The sequence below is a fragment of the Aythya fuligula genome, chromosome 12 (genome assembly GCF_009819795.1).
Source record: "Aythya fuligula isolate bAytFul2 chromosome 12, bAytFul2.pri, whole genome shotgun sequence".
NCBI classification, from domain to species: Eukaryota; Metazoa; Chordata; class Aves; order Anseriformes; family Anatidae; genus Aythya; species Aythya fuligula.
The window spans coordinates 104838-120423 of record NC_045570.1 but is presented as its reverse complement, the minus strand read 5'-3'; the positions used below and the strand labels follow the sequence as shown (position 1 = coordinate 120423).

At 39.0% G+C, this 15586-nt stretch overlaps 1 protein-coding gene across 10 annotated transcripts in view; it reads right to left on the bottom strand.

Annotated features, from left to right (window-relative positions):
• The window catches only part of ANKRD27 (ankyrin repeat domain 27), a 59417-nt gene that overhangs the window by 38499 nt on the left and 5332 nt on the right, over positions 1 to 15586 (bottom strand). For 9 of the 10 annotated variants that reach the window (XR_004253806.1, XR_004253805.1, XR_004253807.1 and 6 more), the window contains exons 2-12: positions 9267 to 9397; positions 6937 to 7047; positions 5713 to 5869; positions 4065 to 4219; positions 3693 to 3752; positions 3547 to 3600; positions 3397 to 3462; positions 3246 to 3322; positions 2751 to 2872; positions 1810 to 1888; positions 846 to 978 (exon numbers count right to left, since the gene is read on the bottom strand). Coding sequence is in view for 7 of the 10 variants with exons in the window: in XM_032195490.1 (XP_032051381.1) it covers positions 846 to 978; positions 1810 to 1888; positions 2751 to 2872; positions 3246 to 3322; positions 3397 to 3462; positions 3547 to 3600; positions 3693 to 3752; positions 4065 to 4219; positions 5713 to 5869; positions 6937 to 7047; positions 9267 to 9368 (1116 nt within the window). In the remaining 3 variants the exon portion in view is untranslated. The remainder of the gene's footprint in view (positions 1 to 845; positions 979 to 1809; positions 1889 to 2750; positions 2873 to 3245; positions 3323 to 3396; positions 3463 to 3546; positions 3601 to 3692; positions 3753 to 4064; positions 4220 to 5712; positions 5870 to 6936; positions 7048 to 9266; positions 9398 to 15586) is intronic. The other variant, XM_032195483.1, reaches the window with a different exon arrangement.

The following is a 15586-nucleotide window of genomic DNA, read 5'->3' as shown; positions in this document are numbered from 1 at the left end:
CACATCAGATCACAAAAATCTAGTTTTGCAATAGCAGATTTTTTAAATGAGTAGTTAAGACTGGATTCCTTTAATAAATAAATTAGATTACAAAAATTTAGATTCTCAGATTACTTTTAGAAAACTTTTTAGATTACAAAAGTTTCTAAAGTTACATCAGTATCATCCTTGATTGGCCTGCAGGGATTTGACCTGATTAACAGAAGGTCTAGCTGCCCAGGAGCAAGTAACTTATGCATCCACAAGCTTCCTAACCCTGCTACGTTAGAAACCCTGAGAGCCAAACTTGACCTTCAAGCACCACCTAATATCATAGTCCTGCGCTCCCATTAAACTATTAACTTGGTGCAGAGTAATCTACACTGCAAACACTTGGTATTTAGACACTATTAATATTTACTAATTTTACATTACACTGCAATCTCCATTCTGCTAGCCAGGTTTTTTAAAATTAAAAAAAAGTTTGTGTAAGCTCAAGCTATGCCTACTCTGATGTACTGCATTGCTTTCACAACCACAACTACAGGAGGTATTAAAAGCTTATTGAAAATTCAGCTATTGAAAGTAGGTCTGTCATTTTTTTCTGATCATATGAAGAGGCAAACTTAACATTTAACTACTTCCTCTAGGAGTGTACAGCGAACAAGTGTTGCTACTGGACTAGGACTTCATCCAAATATTTTAGATTCTGTTTCAGGTATAGTTGCCTCCTAAACCAATTCCTTAAAGTGGGAAAAAAAGGAGCTCATTAGCTGTTTGCTTCTTTTGACCAATTTACCCCTACAGTGGTACAGTCCAACAAGCTTATCAAAAATCACATTTAACAGTCTTTAAGAGTAGCTTACTGTTGTTCTGTCAGAGAGGTTGCCTTGTCGTATATATTCTATTGCAGCCTCAATTGAGGTTAGACAGTATCCTAATTCATCCTTCACTGAACTGCAAAGCCTGAAGTTCTTGATGTAACTCAAGTTGGCCATCCTGAAATAAAAAGTTAAAGCCTCTAAAGATAAGATGTCACTATAGCAAGACATACTTTAATACAACTCATCTTAGGCAGTGCAGGCAGACAGTAAATGGAGGTTAAGAAAAAGCTTCTAAAGAAATTGTTAGGCTAGCAAAACCATAGCTGTTTTGAGCTTTGTGATTGGATTAGAGCACTACTACTTTTAACTGTCCGATAAAAATTTAAGAATTAGATATAAAGTACATGAAGGATGGGATAAGGACAGTGGTAAGAGAGCATATCACAAGTTTCAAGCATCTTAAGCACCAGTGTAGATATCTAAATATTAAAAGGAAAAAATTCTAATGTTTGAGATATGGGATACACCAACACAACTCAGTTCAGGTACAGATGAAAGGTTTAGGTAATTTTTTCCTGGGAGTGGTGTGAGATAAATAGAAGGGCATAAACTAGAAGCAAGCAATTAAGCATTCAAACTATTTCTCTACATAAAGTGTATCAGGCACATAGAATCTGCATAAAGGTTATAGTTCCATCATAGATGAAGTCTATATGGGATACATAGATCGAGTAAATGGAAGATCCTCCCATTAAAATTGTTTTCTAGACTGGGAATCAGAACGTACAGCACTTCCTGATAGCACTTCCAGAATTCCTGATAGGCCCTTAATTCTATTACATTTAACACATCTTTGCTGTTTGTCCTACTAAAAATAGCTTACTGCATTACAGCAGCTCCTCTAACACTTTAGGTAGGTTGTTACTAAATATCCAGAAGCATTTGCCCCTACAGCACTGTTATGTAAAATACAATTGAGCTATATATAGCCAAAGAAGTTACATACCAGTTTGGGATTTCTGTTTTTACAAGTAAATAAAGCAAAACAGAGAGAAGATCATCTGCACACACAGCTTCCACGTTAACTAAAAGAAAGAAATTACATATTAGTCATGCCTCTTAAGATTAAGGATCAGCTCTTAGTAGAGAGTGTATTAAGTAACCAAAGCAGCCTTTCAAAAGTATGTTCTCAATCTCCCTTCAAAATAGACTGCCAGGAGCCAAAATAAATACAGTTGCAGTATTTGATTAGCATTTCCTCCTTTCTACACAGGAGGAGACAAAGCACTAGCTCAAAATTTCTTGATGACAAATGCTACCCTTTAAGTTGACATGCTTTTCCATATCCCAAGAGTCTTCCTGAAGAAAGGAAAGGATGCTGCAAAGAAGTGCTAGTTTAGGATAATACTACTAGGTAAATGGAGTAGTATCTTCTCTTTCCAGGCTTGATGAAATAAATATCAGATTAGGAGGTCCATCGCAGAAAGGCAAGCCCATCACAGAATGATTTCTGTGAATTCAGTGGCACTTTGAATACAACAGACAGAAAGCCTGTCTGACCACCCCCTCAATAGTGCACACTCCAGAAGATGCATCTCAACAGTATTGATTTCAAGATCATCACAAAGCACAAACACTGAGCATCGCTGCTAGATCATTAAAATGGATCACCCTCATTTCTTCTACATGAGAAAGTGTCCTAACACGTACAAACTTCTCAGATGCTCTAGCTAAAACACACACCTAACCAAGTACCTCATCTCACACCATGGAGAAGCATCTATCTCACATCCATTTTGCTTCTTGGAACACCTGCAAAGTAGACCTCAATCTAAATGTTAGCCCACAAGACTAATTCAAACATCTGTTTACACACCAAAGTGCTTTGTGCATACTAGTTAAGAAAAATAAAGCTTAAAATCAATTATTAATTCACTATTTACTGACCTCTTTGGCTAGGAGACTGCATAATAATTTGCACCACTTTTCGTAGGCAAAGTAGCTTCTGTTGAGGGGAAGTACATTTGTTCAGCTGACCCAGTTCTCGTTTTGCACGTGGTATATTAAAACTATGAAATAATTTGAAATAAATAGTTAGCATACATCATGGTTCCTATGCAGGATGTCCAAAACCAGAAGTTTGATCTCATTCAGAGCTGAAATAAGAAATGGCATTAAGAAAATTTCCATCCCCACTCCAAGTACATTTGCACTTTTGCACCCTGTAGAGTCAACCTTATGCACAAGAACACAAAAGAAAAGGAGATAAAAATCAGCACAACAGCTGCATTAAAATAAGAATTGCAAAGCTTTATTTTTTTTTATTTCAAATGAATAGAAAAATAAGTCTGCTATTGTCTGAAGGATTACACTTTTTGGCCTGCCTGAGACCCATTTAAGATAAGATCCCAGTGGCTGCTCAAAAATCCACTCATCTCTCACCTGAACTCAGGCTTTACTCCAATGTCTTTTTGCTGGAGGTCTTGAAGGCTCCTCGTGATTTTGTTGAAAGCAGCATCCTAATCAACAGAAAGGCAACAGGTTTTTAAAATGCATTGAATTAATGTAACTAATCTTTAGCAAAGAAACTCACCTCACTTGCCTCAATAGTCCCCACATATTTAAAGACTAGATCATAAATAGCATGGTGGATATACATCTGTGGGGAAAAAACAGTAGTTTAAGTATGAAAGGAACAGTTAAAATAGTTTGCCAATTATTTCCCTTAATTTCAGAAGCTTACTTCAACTGCTTGTTTAATCATATTCATCTGCTCTTCTTGCTTTGCAAGCATCTTCTAAAAAAAAAAAAACACACAAAAAATGGCAAAAGTTAGACAGTTGATTGCTTACATAACACCATGTACTGTGCATTAAATGAAGTATTTACCAAGTGTGAATCTCTTAAAAGATGCTGGAGACATTTGGTATAAAGCGCATTGACAGAATCCTGAGGAGGAAAAAAAAAGGCTTTAAAATTTGGGTTAATCTGACTTGAAGCAACAGAGCATAAGTAAGCAAAAAAAGGAAATTTCTCCTGCCTTAGAAGTGTACAGTATCAACTACAGTAAGATAAGATTTTTAGCTAGAACAACTGCCTTAACCAGACAGTTAAGATGTAATTTGTAATTACAAATTTTCTCTCTTCCCACCTTTCCCACAACTCTGGAAGATTGACACAGAAAATCTCAGGACAAAGATACCTAAAGCAGTGACAGGAATTATATTTAGTAAATTAAACATCGAGCAACTAGATACTGACTATGTAGTGGCGGAGATTTTTCCTTTCATGTTCTTTAAATGTTCGGTAGAAAGATGCTATGTATTTATCAAATCTCTCACAATGCCTTCCCAAGGATTCTCTAACATCTTCAATATTTTTAAGAGAATAGGAATTTGATGAAGCTGTAGATTCACCTAAAACAAAATCCAAGAGTTAACTCATTGAATATGTAAGCATGGTAAAGTACTTTCTGTCCCTAGATATCTAGCCAACTTGTGTGCAATGAAACATTAATTCAACTTAACATACTTTTAAAAGCAACACCTTCAGTTAACTAAGAGAACCTAATGCAATTAAATAACCACATTTAGAGCTGGCTCTTTTGCCTTTTACATCAAGCATTGGTTCGGAATATCTAAAATTGATTTTGCGTGCTTTTTTGCTGTGTGGTAATTTATTGCTACATACACAACTCAACTGGCATTGCCCAGGCCTGAAAGAAAAGCACAGCAACGTACTGACTGAATACCCATGCAGGAAGTCAGTGTGCTCTAAGCAAGCTGTAAAAAAAACATCTTGGATTTTTACCTAACCTGTTCTTTTCTGAAAGCTTTTCTCTGAATGGGAGGGCAAAATCGCTCCATGTAAACGTTAAACCAAATCCCCTTTCCTTCTGAATAACACAACTGGATCCCTCACTTCAAATTCATGTGTTTTGTTTTGTTTTTTTCCACAAAGATTTCTCTAGGCAAACCCTTCATTTGCAACCAAAGGCTAGCTAATAACATGCTTAGCTCTCATTCATTTCAAACTACTTTAATATTACAAATTACCTCACTTCTGAAAGACCGCTATACAACTACACTAAATAGCCAAAAAAGGAACTCCACAAGAATATTTTTATACATGCATTAATATTTATAGTTGAGTCTATATGTATTCCAGGTATTTTCTCTAGAATAACTTTAATACTTCCCTCACAGTACTGTTTTCACACTTGTCTGGCATCACTTCACTTTGTCCATTTGAAATGAATAATGACATTATGTATTAAGATCACATCCTTATATTTCAGAAAAAGTGTGTGTTTTAAGTAGCTTCAGTTACTTTTAATTAGCTAACATAGATTTGTTATAAAATTTCACAATGAAACCCTAATACATTCAAAACTTTAATGACTTTGGAAATAGTGTTCCAGCCTCATCAAGAGGATTTTCAATGCTAGGCCACAAAGTAACATATTCAACATAATGGGGAGACACAATCACCAGATGCACTACTTTGTAGCTATGCAATACAACATCTAAACACTACAGTGACTGTGAAAGTTTATTTCAATCTAGTCTTGTGCATCCACCTTACATCTGAAAACAGATGTCAGGTTTAAGAGATTAAATACTACTTTTAATTAGTCAACACTACACAGTCAACACTGCAAAAAAAATCCAGCTGGATCAAGTTTTCCACTTTTTTTTTTTTTAAACTGTGGAGACCGGGATGTGTAGACTTAAGTATGGCTGGCAGCAACTTCATATGTCTTTCCACCAACATACCAGCATCCACATCAGCACATTAGTAAATACTGGGAGCTTTCAACCAAGCCAGCATTTTTCAGAATGAAGAAAATGTATTAAACAAAAACACTAATTTATTCACCATGCAAACAAGACATCACTTCAATACATACCTGAGCTTTCTGTTTTTTCCAGTGGATGAGCTATGCACAAAATACTAAAGCTCTCTTCTTTTTCATTGTAAAATGTTTCTTCAAAAAGTACAGGGACTGAAACATGGTGACTAAAACCAGTTCCTAAAACGATGAGGTTTCCTTGTATGAAGATCTCCTGAAACAAACAAAAAAAAAAGATAGTGTAAAGCTCCTGAAAAAAAATCATAATAACTAGGCAATGAAGAAATGAGTAATATTTTCAGGGAAAGAAGAGGATCTTTCAAGACAAGAAAGCCACAGATTTGAGATTTTTTTGTATTCTCATGCTGTGTAGACTGAAGTTGGAATTCCTTCAGCCTGCAACAGGTAGCTTAACCTTGCTTACATCCATTTTCCTTACAAACTCACAAGAGGTTTCAGACATCCTACAAACTAAAGTGACTATTTGCAGATTTTTAAAGCACTTTTAGTAGAAAGGAAACAAAAAACGACTTATATTTGAAGTCTAGAGCCCAGCTTCAGAAAAATACCATATATCTTTGTCTACGTTTTTCATGCTTATCTTCTAAAGCAATTCCAGTGTGAATATCTACAGTAGGAAGATCTAGATGACTGCTTGCAAACCAGTGCAAAATCAGACTATTGCAAAAATGACAAGTGAAAAAAATTCATTAAAAGCATATGCAGTGCTAGCATTGGTTATCACGCCTTGTCTTTAGAATAAGTCTCTACTCTATTTATTGAATTAATTAATCAGGCCTCAGATACAACTCAATACCATCCAAATTGTCTTAAGCATTAGTGAGCCTGAATCCGTGTACAATATAGGCAAGCTACTATTTGCCTGAAAGCTAAAGATCACTTGGTTATCTTAGTAATAACGGTCTTTCTGCCTCGCAATAAAATTCCTAACAGCCACAAGTGGGGATGACCCATTTTGTTCACAAAGATTGAATTGCTAAAAAACACAGACAAGCTTGAAATAGTAGTAAGCTGAAAATGAGAGGCAGCAACACCATCTAAATAGGACAACTATTCTTGTGTACATGCCAAGACACAGCTTTTGCTAGAAAGCAATGTAAACCTTAGAACGAGCTTAGATGGGCAGCATACTTCTTTTGCAAGTTAGCTACAACTCCTCACTAACTCCTGTAACCATTAGTTCACACTGTCAGTCACAACTGCAGCAAATAATTTCCTGGAGTGTCCCCAAGCCACATTTAGATATCATAACAGAACTACCTTTCCATTTAAGGTCTGAAAATTTTCCTCTAGTGGCCTCAAAACATAGGATTCAAACTGGCAGGTAGAAATACGGTTGCTTGAAATGCTTCCTTTGCATGGAACTAATACCTGGGGAAAAAAAAAAAAAAAAACAAACAACTCAGACAAATGCAAGACATCACCAGCTAAACCCTAATCACTTTTGCCTTTTACATTCCTTTAGAGGCATGCAGTTAAATCTGGCTTATACACATTTACCAGCAAGTGTGGCAACTGAGAGCTGTTTTCAGGTGTGGTTTTTTTTTTTTTTAATAGAAAGGAAAAGCCATATATACAGCTAACAAAGTTTAATTTTTTGACTTATCTGAATGAGAACAGATGGAACTGAAGCAAACAAGGAGATGAAATCCCATATAAGTTACCTGCACCAGTCATCTGAATGATCTAAACACGGCAGCTAGTAAAATTGCAATATATTTTCAAACTAAAAGGAAATATTATCCGAATGAAGAATAAGCCTAAGTTAAAAAACAACTTGGGCCTACTGTAACTAAAAGATTGGCAGATGGACACATTCTTAATTAGCACACAAGACACATTTTAACATTTGCATACACTACACGAGTCTAGTTTTCAACCTGAACAACCTGTTGGTACTGCCAATTTATTTCTTAGTGATATTTCAGGCATAACCAGATCAGAACTAGACTGTTTTGATACACAGAACAGCGCAAAAGGATACTAAAAACTTCATTCCTTTTTGAAAGTTTGTCTTTCTTGCCACATTAACCTTTAGTATGACTAAATCATAATGTAACATGCACATCTGGTTTAATATAGTAACACGCATTTATTCATAATAGAGCCTGACTGAACTCACCAATTGTCTATTGAGGTAACCAAAATAACTACCACTAGCTGGCAATTAACGTTATCTTAAGCATCTTGACTTCAGTGCAAAATCTACATTCTTATTATTAACCCAATCTGTCTTGGAATTTTCTTTTAGTCGCATTATTCTCCACTCAGAGGAACTTATGTACTTTGGAATATAGCACTGGATGGGCACTTTCTAATTACAGCAAAGTATAATGCAATTAGAAAAAAAGTGAAGGAAGCGTGAAGTCTGTACTCTAACAGAAGAGTGGTGTTCCCTTCAATACAAGGTACACATTATACACGCTGTAAAGATCTCTCATTGGTAACAAACATGAAGCAAACGTTCTTCCTGTACTTGGATGCTTTCAGAAATAGTGTCTTCAAGACAATTCTACTCCTAAAATAAGATACTTTTTTTTCTTCAGAAATGACAATGACTCAATACAAATGTTTTTATCCTAGCAACGTACAGCAATGCCATTATCAGTACCAGAATCACCAGCATAAGAGGTCAGACTTGAGAACGGAGACTATTTTTGAATATTAACTGCTCATCTGAGTTCTGCAAATATTTGACAGATTGTTGCCTTAACAAGCTAAGTGCTCAACCATTCATTGTTCATATTCCCCTGTATTCTTCTTAACCTATACAAATCACTGTATTCAATTTTAGTAAGTATTTATAGAAATATGCTTGTTGTTCTACATATGAATACTGCAATAGACATACCCACTAAAAGCTAGCAAGTTCATATGAACCTGTAGTACAGTTAACACAAAGAATTAAGGATAAGATTAGGATAAGGATGTCAAGGATATTTGATAACAGCATACAGACAAGACCAGTGAACAGATTTTACCATTTCTGCTAATCTACACCACCTTGGTAATAAAAATTGAAAAAGCCCTATCCAATTAAGACTTAAATTTATAATCTGGTAGCAATAAAATGGGGGTAGCAATAAATAATATTTATATATATATATATAATATATATTTTTTATATATATAAAATATATATTCCAAATATAAATATATATATATATTCCATTTGGAATGGGTTATTTGGATCAAGACTTACTGCAGAATATTCAAATCAAGCTTCTTAAAGGACTGCATTTTTTTTTTTATTCCAGCTCAGTTTGTTAGCTTTGTTTTGCTATGTAAAATGCTGTCAGAAACAAGCGATTGTCTGTCCACTAACGATTTCAGGTGGTCAATCTTACCTTAAGCTTTACAAGCAAGTAGAAGGACACGCAATGCTGTTCATATCAAAGAAAAATAGTTTTGTGTGAAGTTTAGAAACAGTACACACTTCCATCTTTTACTACCATGCATTTATTTGGAGGCCCATAAGCATGTCGTTAGCAGGTAGGCTTGCACTGATCATTTATGAGTCTTAGGAGACATGATTTAAATCCATATCATTACTATTTATTAAGCAACTTTCAAATACACTGTATACTTACAATACCATGGAGCTCTGCAACTTTAGTACAGAGATCAGGACGACGCTTCTGAATGGCCAAATAAAAGGGATTTTTCAAGATATCTTCATCATACATAGCCATATGGACTTCAGATATTCCAAGGAGATTTTCTTAAAAGAAGGGCATATAGAGAATGGTTAATACATCATACACAGTATCTGTGAAAGTACTATATACAGAAATACCACAGGAGCAGTTTGATTCCTTGTCCAAACAGAAAAAAGCAGTTTCAGGTCTTAATATCACAGAATCACAGAATTTCTAGGTTGGAAGAGACCTCAAGATCATCGAGTCCAACCTCTGACCTAACACTAACAGTCCCCACTAAACCATATCCCTAAGCTCTACATCTAAACATCTTTTAAAGACTTCCAGGGATGGTGACTCCACCACTTCCCTGGGCAGCCTGTTCCAATGTCTAACAACCCTTTCGGTAAAGAAGTTCTTCCTAACATCTAACCTAAAACTCCCCTGGCACAGCTTTAGCCCATTCCCCCTCGTCCTGTCACCAGGCACATGGGAGAACAGGCCAACCCCCACCTCACTACAGCCTCCTTTAAGGTATCTGTAAAGAGCAATAAGGTCACCCCTGAGCCTCCTCTTCTCCAGGCTGAACAACCCCAGCTCCCTCAGCCGCTCCTCGTAGGACTTGTTCTCCAGGCCCCTCACCAGCTTCGTCGCCCTTCTCTGCACCCGCTCAAGCACCTCCACGTCCTTCTTGTAGCAAGGGGCCCAAAACTGAACACAGTACTCGAGGTGCGGCCTCACCAGAGCCGAGTACAGGGGGACGATCAACTCACTAGCCCTGCTGGTCACACTGTTTCTGATACAAGCCAGGATGCCGTTGGCCTTCTTGGCCACCTGAGCACACTGCTGGCTCATATTCAGCTGACTATCCACCATCACACCCAGGTCCTTCTCTGCCTGGCAGCTCTCCAACCACTCATCTCCCAGCCTGTAGCTCTGCTGGGGGTTATTGCGCCCCAGGTGCAGGACCCGGCACTTGGCCTTGTTGAACTTCATGCAGTTGACCTCAGCCCATCGGTGCAGCCTATCCAGATCCTCCTGCAGAGCTTTCCTACCCTCAAGCAGATCGACACACGCACATAGCTTGGTGTCATCTGCAAACTTACTGAGGGTGCACTCAATGCCCTCGTCCAGATCATCGATGAAGATATTAAAGAGGACCGGCCCCAGCACCCAGCCCTGGGGGACGCCACTAGTGACCGGCCTCCAATTGGACTTGACTCCATTTACCACGACTCTTTGGGCCCGGCTATCCAGCCAGTTTCTAACCCAACGAAGCGTGCGCCAGTCCAAGCCACGGGCAGCCAGTTTCTTGAGGAGAATGCTGTGGGAGATGGTGTCAAAAGCCTTGCTGAAGTCAAGGTAGACCACATCCACAGCCTTTCCCTCATCCACCCAGCGCGTCACTTTGTCATAGAAGGAGATCAGGTTCGTCAAGCAGGACCTGCCTTTGATAAACCCATGCTGACTGGGCCTGATCACCTGATTGCCCTGCAAGTGCTGCGTGATGACTCTCAAGAGGATCTGCTCCATGAGCTTCCCTGGTACTGAGGTCAAACTGACAGGCCTGTAGTTTCCCGGGTCTGCCCTCCGGCCCTTCTTGTAGATGGGCGTCACGTTTGCTAGCCGCCAGTCAACTGGGACCTCCCCTGATAGCCAGGACTGCTGATAAATGAGGGATAGTGGCTTGGCCAGCTCCTCTGCCAGTTCCCTCAGTACCCTTGGGTGGATCCCATCCGGCCCCATCGACTTGCACACATCCAAGTACCGTAGCAGGTCACCAACCAGTTCTTCGTGGATGGTGAGGGCCACATCCTGCTCCCCATCCCCTTCCACCAGCTCAGGGTACTGGGTATCCAGAGAACAACCGGTATTGCCACTAAAGACTGAGGGGAAGAAGGCATTGAGCACCTCCACCTTTTCCTCATCTCTTGTAACCAAGTTTCCCCCCCGCATCCAGTAAAGGATGGAGATTCTCCTTAGTCCTCCTTTTTGTGTTGATGTATTTATAGAAACGTTTTTTGTTATCTTTAACGGCAGTAGCCAGATTGAGCTCCAGATGAGCTTTGGCCTTCCTAATTTTGTCCCTGCACAGCCTCGCTACATCCTTATAGTCCTCCCTAGTGGCCTGCCCACTTTTCCAAAGCTTATAAACCCTCTTTTTCCTCCTAAGATCAAGCCACAATTCTCTGTTGAGCCAGGCTGGTCTTCTTCCCTGCCAGCTCGTCTTTGGGCACGTGGGGACAGACCGTTCCTGCACCATTAAGATTTCCCTCTTGAAGAGCGCCCAGCCTTCCTGGACCCCTCTGCCCTTCAGAACCGCCTCCCAAGGGACTCCACCAACCAGTGTCCTGAGCAGCTCAAAGTCAGCCCTCTGAAAGTCCAATACAGAGGTTTTACTGGTCCCCTTCCTGGCCTCGCCAAGAATAGTGAACTCCACCATTTCGTGGTCACTCTGCCCAAGACAGCTCCCGACAATCACATCCTCCACCAGTCCTTCTCTGTTTGTGAAGAGAAGGTCTAGCGGGGCGCCACCCCTGATAGGTTCACTAACCAGCTGAGTCAGGAAGCTATCTTCCACGCTCTCCAGAAATATGGACTGTTCACGGCATGCTTAACATGAATGTAACTACAGTCACACATAAGTTATTAGGAAAGAAGTTTTCACAAAAATTTCCTTTTACACAGCTATCCTTATAATGTTTTCTTACCCCTTTCAGGTAAGAGAAGTAACAGCATGTGATATGTTTAGACAAAGCTTACGGAAGTTTAGATCTACATTATTACCACTTTGATACACTAGGAAACTTGTACTGCTAATTTCTAAAACAACCCAGAATTGAATTTGAAAAACAACCCTCAGTTGAATTGACTGCTCCTTTGTAGCAGATTAGACCGCATCACAGGACACTGATGCTTCCACAATAAGCTCATTTCAGTCATAAGACTTACCTACGTGAGGATTACTGACTCACACAGATCAATGAGACACCCAGACAGTGTAACAGGAATTTGTGTAAAATGAATATTCAACTTTTCAGGGGAACTTATAGGAAAAAAGTACAAGAAAATATGAATATCCAAGTCGTAATTTAAAAGACACCATGAAAACAGATGTTTGTGGGCAATTCCACTCCCATGAAAAAGGTCTCAACTATCTGAAGTGAGTCTGACACAAAATCTGGAAGAACAGTAAGCAAAAGTGCCTGCAGACAGAAAACTGAATCTCTAGGCACTGGAAGAGCTACCACTAAGTGAGCCACAGGGCAAAGATAACTTCTAGAGGCACTAAACCCTTTGTTTACTTCCTCAGTTTTAATTCTCAATAAAAACTATGTCCTAGACACAAGGGTAAGAAAAATCCTAATAGGACTATTCTGGACTAACTTCAAAATTATTTTCTTCAGAAGAATGGAGATTAACAGGTTTACAAGTGCTTAAGTAGTCTGTATATGTTTCCCCCTGGAGTCAAGGAACAGAAATTGGATGATTTCCTCCTGCAATTTCACCTATATGTTCCAGGAATAGGTGAGAAGAGCAAGAGAACTTTAATTTGAGCAGGTCATCCTTAGACAATTAGTATTTTCTTGTTTTCTTCAACAGAGTTATACTTCACATGTTACTTGCTCAGTGTGAGCTTCTAATGCTTTTTCTGTTGTGTTTGTAATATTGACTACCTCATGCTGCACTTGTACCAAAAACCACATCCTTCTCCATAGATTAGGAAAGAGACACAAAACCATTGCATGGCAGTTTAATAGGGCAGAAAAAAACATCTAAGAATCTGTGGGATTGGTTGTAGTCTTTCAGTTTCAGCTATGCTGCTACCTGATGCACAGTCTGTTAACTGATCTACATACAGTCTGAAGGTTCCTTATAATTAGGCACAAAGAGAACTCAACACAAACGTGATCAGATAAGCCTGCATGCAATTTCCACTGTGAAGTTATCAGCAGTTACAGCCTGGATAACCACAGTATGAACCACTGAAGTCTGGCAGTGGCAGATAACTGCCTCAAGCAAAGTTTTCCTGTGAAGTTCTAAACAAAATAGTTCATCCACTTTCAAAAAATAATAACATTAAGAGCTTCTGTGGAAGAATATTAAGTTAGCAGTCCCAAAACCATTTTGGAACACAGCTTTGAAGTTTACTTAGAGGATGGGAGAGAAAAGGATTATCCTTTGACACCTTCAGAAGACTAGCTAAGTTCAGCAAGTAAAAGACATCCAGCCCTGTAAAAGTACAACTTCACACAAGGTCTGTCCTATTGCAGCGCATGGGTCAACAGTATTATCTCTAGCAATTCCACAGCTGATTGCTGTAAACACTTCCATCAGGCAGCTGCAAGGCAAGTTCCTAGACCAGCGGTGTGGGAAGGAAGAAAGGCGATGCAGCACAGCAGCAGGTCTGCTGCAGGAACACAGACATCTCAGCACTGATACTCCACAGGTGTGTGATAAGACAGACTTCACTAAGCAGTACTCATCAGCTATGGAAAACATTTCTCTGAACAACAGGCTAGGCAACAGGCCATAAATGACTACAGCTTGGAGTCCAAACATGAATCAGCATCAACTTCTTACAAACAAGTTGAACACTGCAAAGGGCTGTATGAACACATGCACAGCCCACAAAATAGTCTACTGTGACAAGACTTACTTCAGAATCCTGTGCTCTTTTTTGGGTGCTACACTTCAAGGGAGATGGAACTGACTGAAGAATCTTAAGCAAGAAAGGCAAGATGCCTTGGAAGCAGGATCTGAGACATGTTCCTTATGGTGAAGAAACTGCATGAAATAGGTTAAAAAGAAAATCCCCAGGTGCATCAAGGTCTCAGTAAAGAACATTTTTTTTTCCCATATCTGCAGATAAGAGTTTTTTCTTAACATATCTGAAGAAACAGGCCTTAGCTGTTTCTTCAGTCTCTTTACTTAGCTCTAAGTAAAGAGACTCAGATTACAGATCAGGAACACCTTTCAAAAGAAGGTGAACATGTTTTAGAAAGCTTTGCTAAGCAATCAAGTCTCTGATATGGTAAATCTTTAAGAACCTGTTAGACAAACCTCTACTAAAGGTGATATGGATATAGTGAGGCTAGGAGGCTGGATTACATGCTCTCTCAAGCTTTCTAACTCAAGCTTTTATTAACATAGTTAGCCCACTAACACATCTTCACCTACCTTTACTGGTGCATTCATGTTCAGTATCTGGTCAAGTGGTAGATGAGACTGCCAAGACCTTCTACACAGGGAAAAAGACGATTTGGATGCCATGCACTGGGCAGCAGAGGAGATGATGGAAGAGCACGTTGACACAAAAAAGCAACTGAGTATCAGACTGCAGAAGCAAAACTGTGCAAGTGCTTCCAATCGCAGTAGCTATAATGCCAGTTTTTCAGCTTAATGGATCTTTAAGTCCAAGGAGTTCTTCCCATAGCAGAAAAGGGGAAAGATGAACACTTTCTATAAACTTCCCTTATCTAGAAACCTGTACCTCATTATCAAAAAACAGCAAGAAGCTTTGTCTAAGAAGAAATTAAGATCACCATTTAACACCTTGACAAAACAGGTGGAAGAGATGTATTGAGGGGTGGAGAAACTCCCAGAGACAAGCCTGCTCTTATGAAACTAATTATTTGATTCACAAAGCTCTTAAGTCATCACCTGCACCTGAAAAAAAAAGAGACTAGAGTCTTCAACTTAAGAGACTTACAGACCTGAAGAACTGTTTCAGTTCACAGATCACCACAGTAATTTTGAAACAATCTTCAGTTCTAGTTCATGAGTTACCACATATAAGCAGTTTTAAAACACTTAGTGGTAGGTATTTCTTCTACTACACAACTGTTGAACAATTGTGTTGAATCATGCTTGAGACCTCCAAAAAGAAGTCAAGTCACAAGAAACTGCATTGAAACATTCAGTTCTGGCATTTTAGCTACTGTAATGCAACTAAGATGCCACCAGCATGCTATAACCTCAATAAAGGAGCTTAACTCTTAGTTCATCCAAGCATTTATCACTCAGCTTGAGCAGAGGCAGACTTTGAAGACTCAACTACTAGCTTAACATGTGAAGCTGCACACAGCAGCAAGTAAGTACCAGTAAACAAACAAGTACTGATTTGAGAATCACTTCTGAATATCCCTCTCTTAGTGCTTCATCTGCTCATTGCTACATTAGTGGATGGCTATATTATACGATTATAGTGTGGGTATGCAAAAGGAAAGAAAGTGCTCATTAGCTTGAACAGTTGCTATCTTCACCTGGAC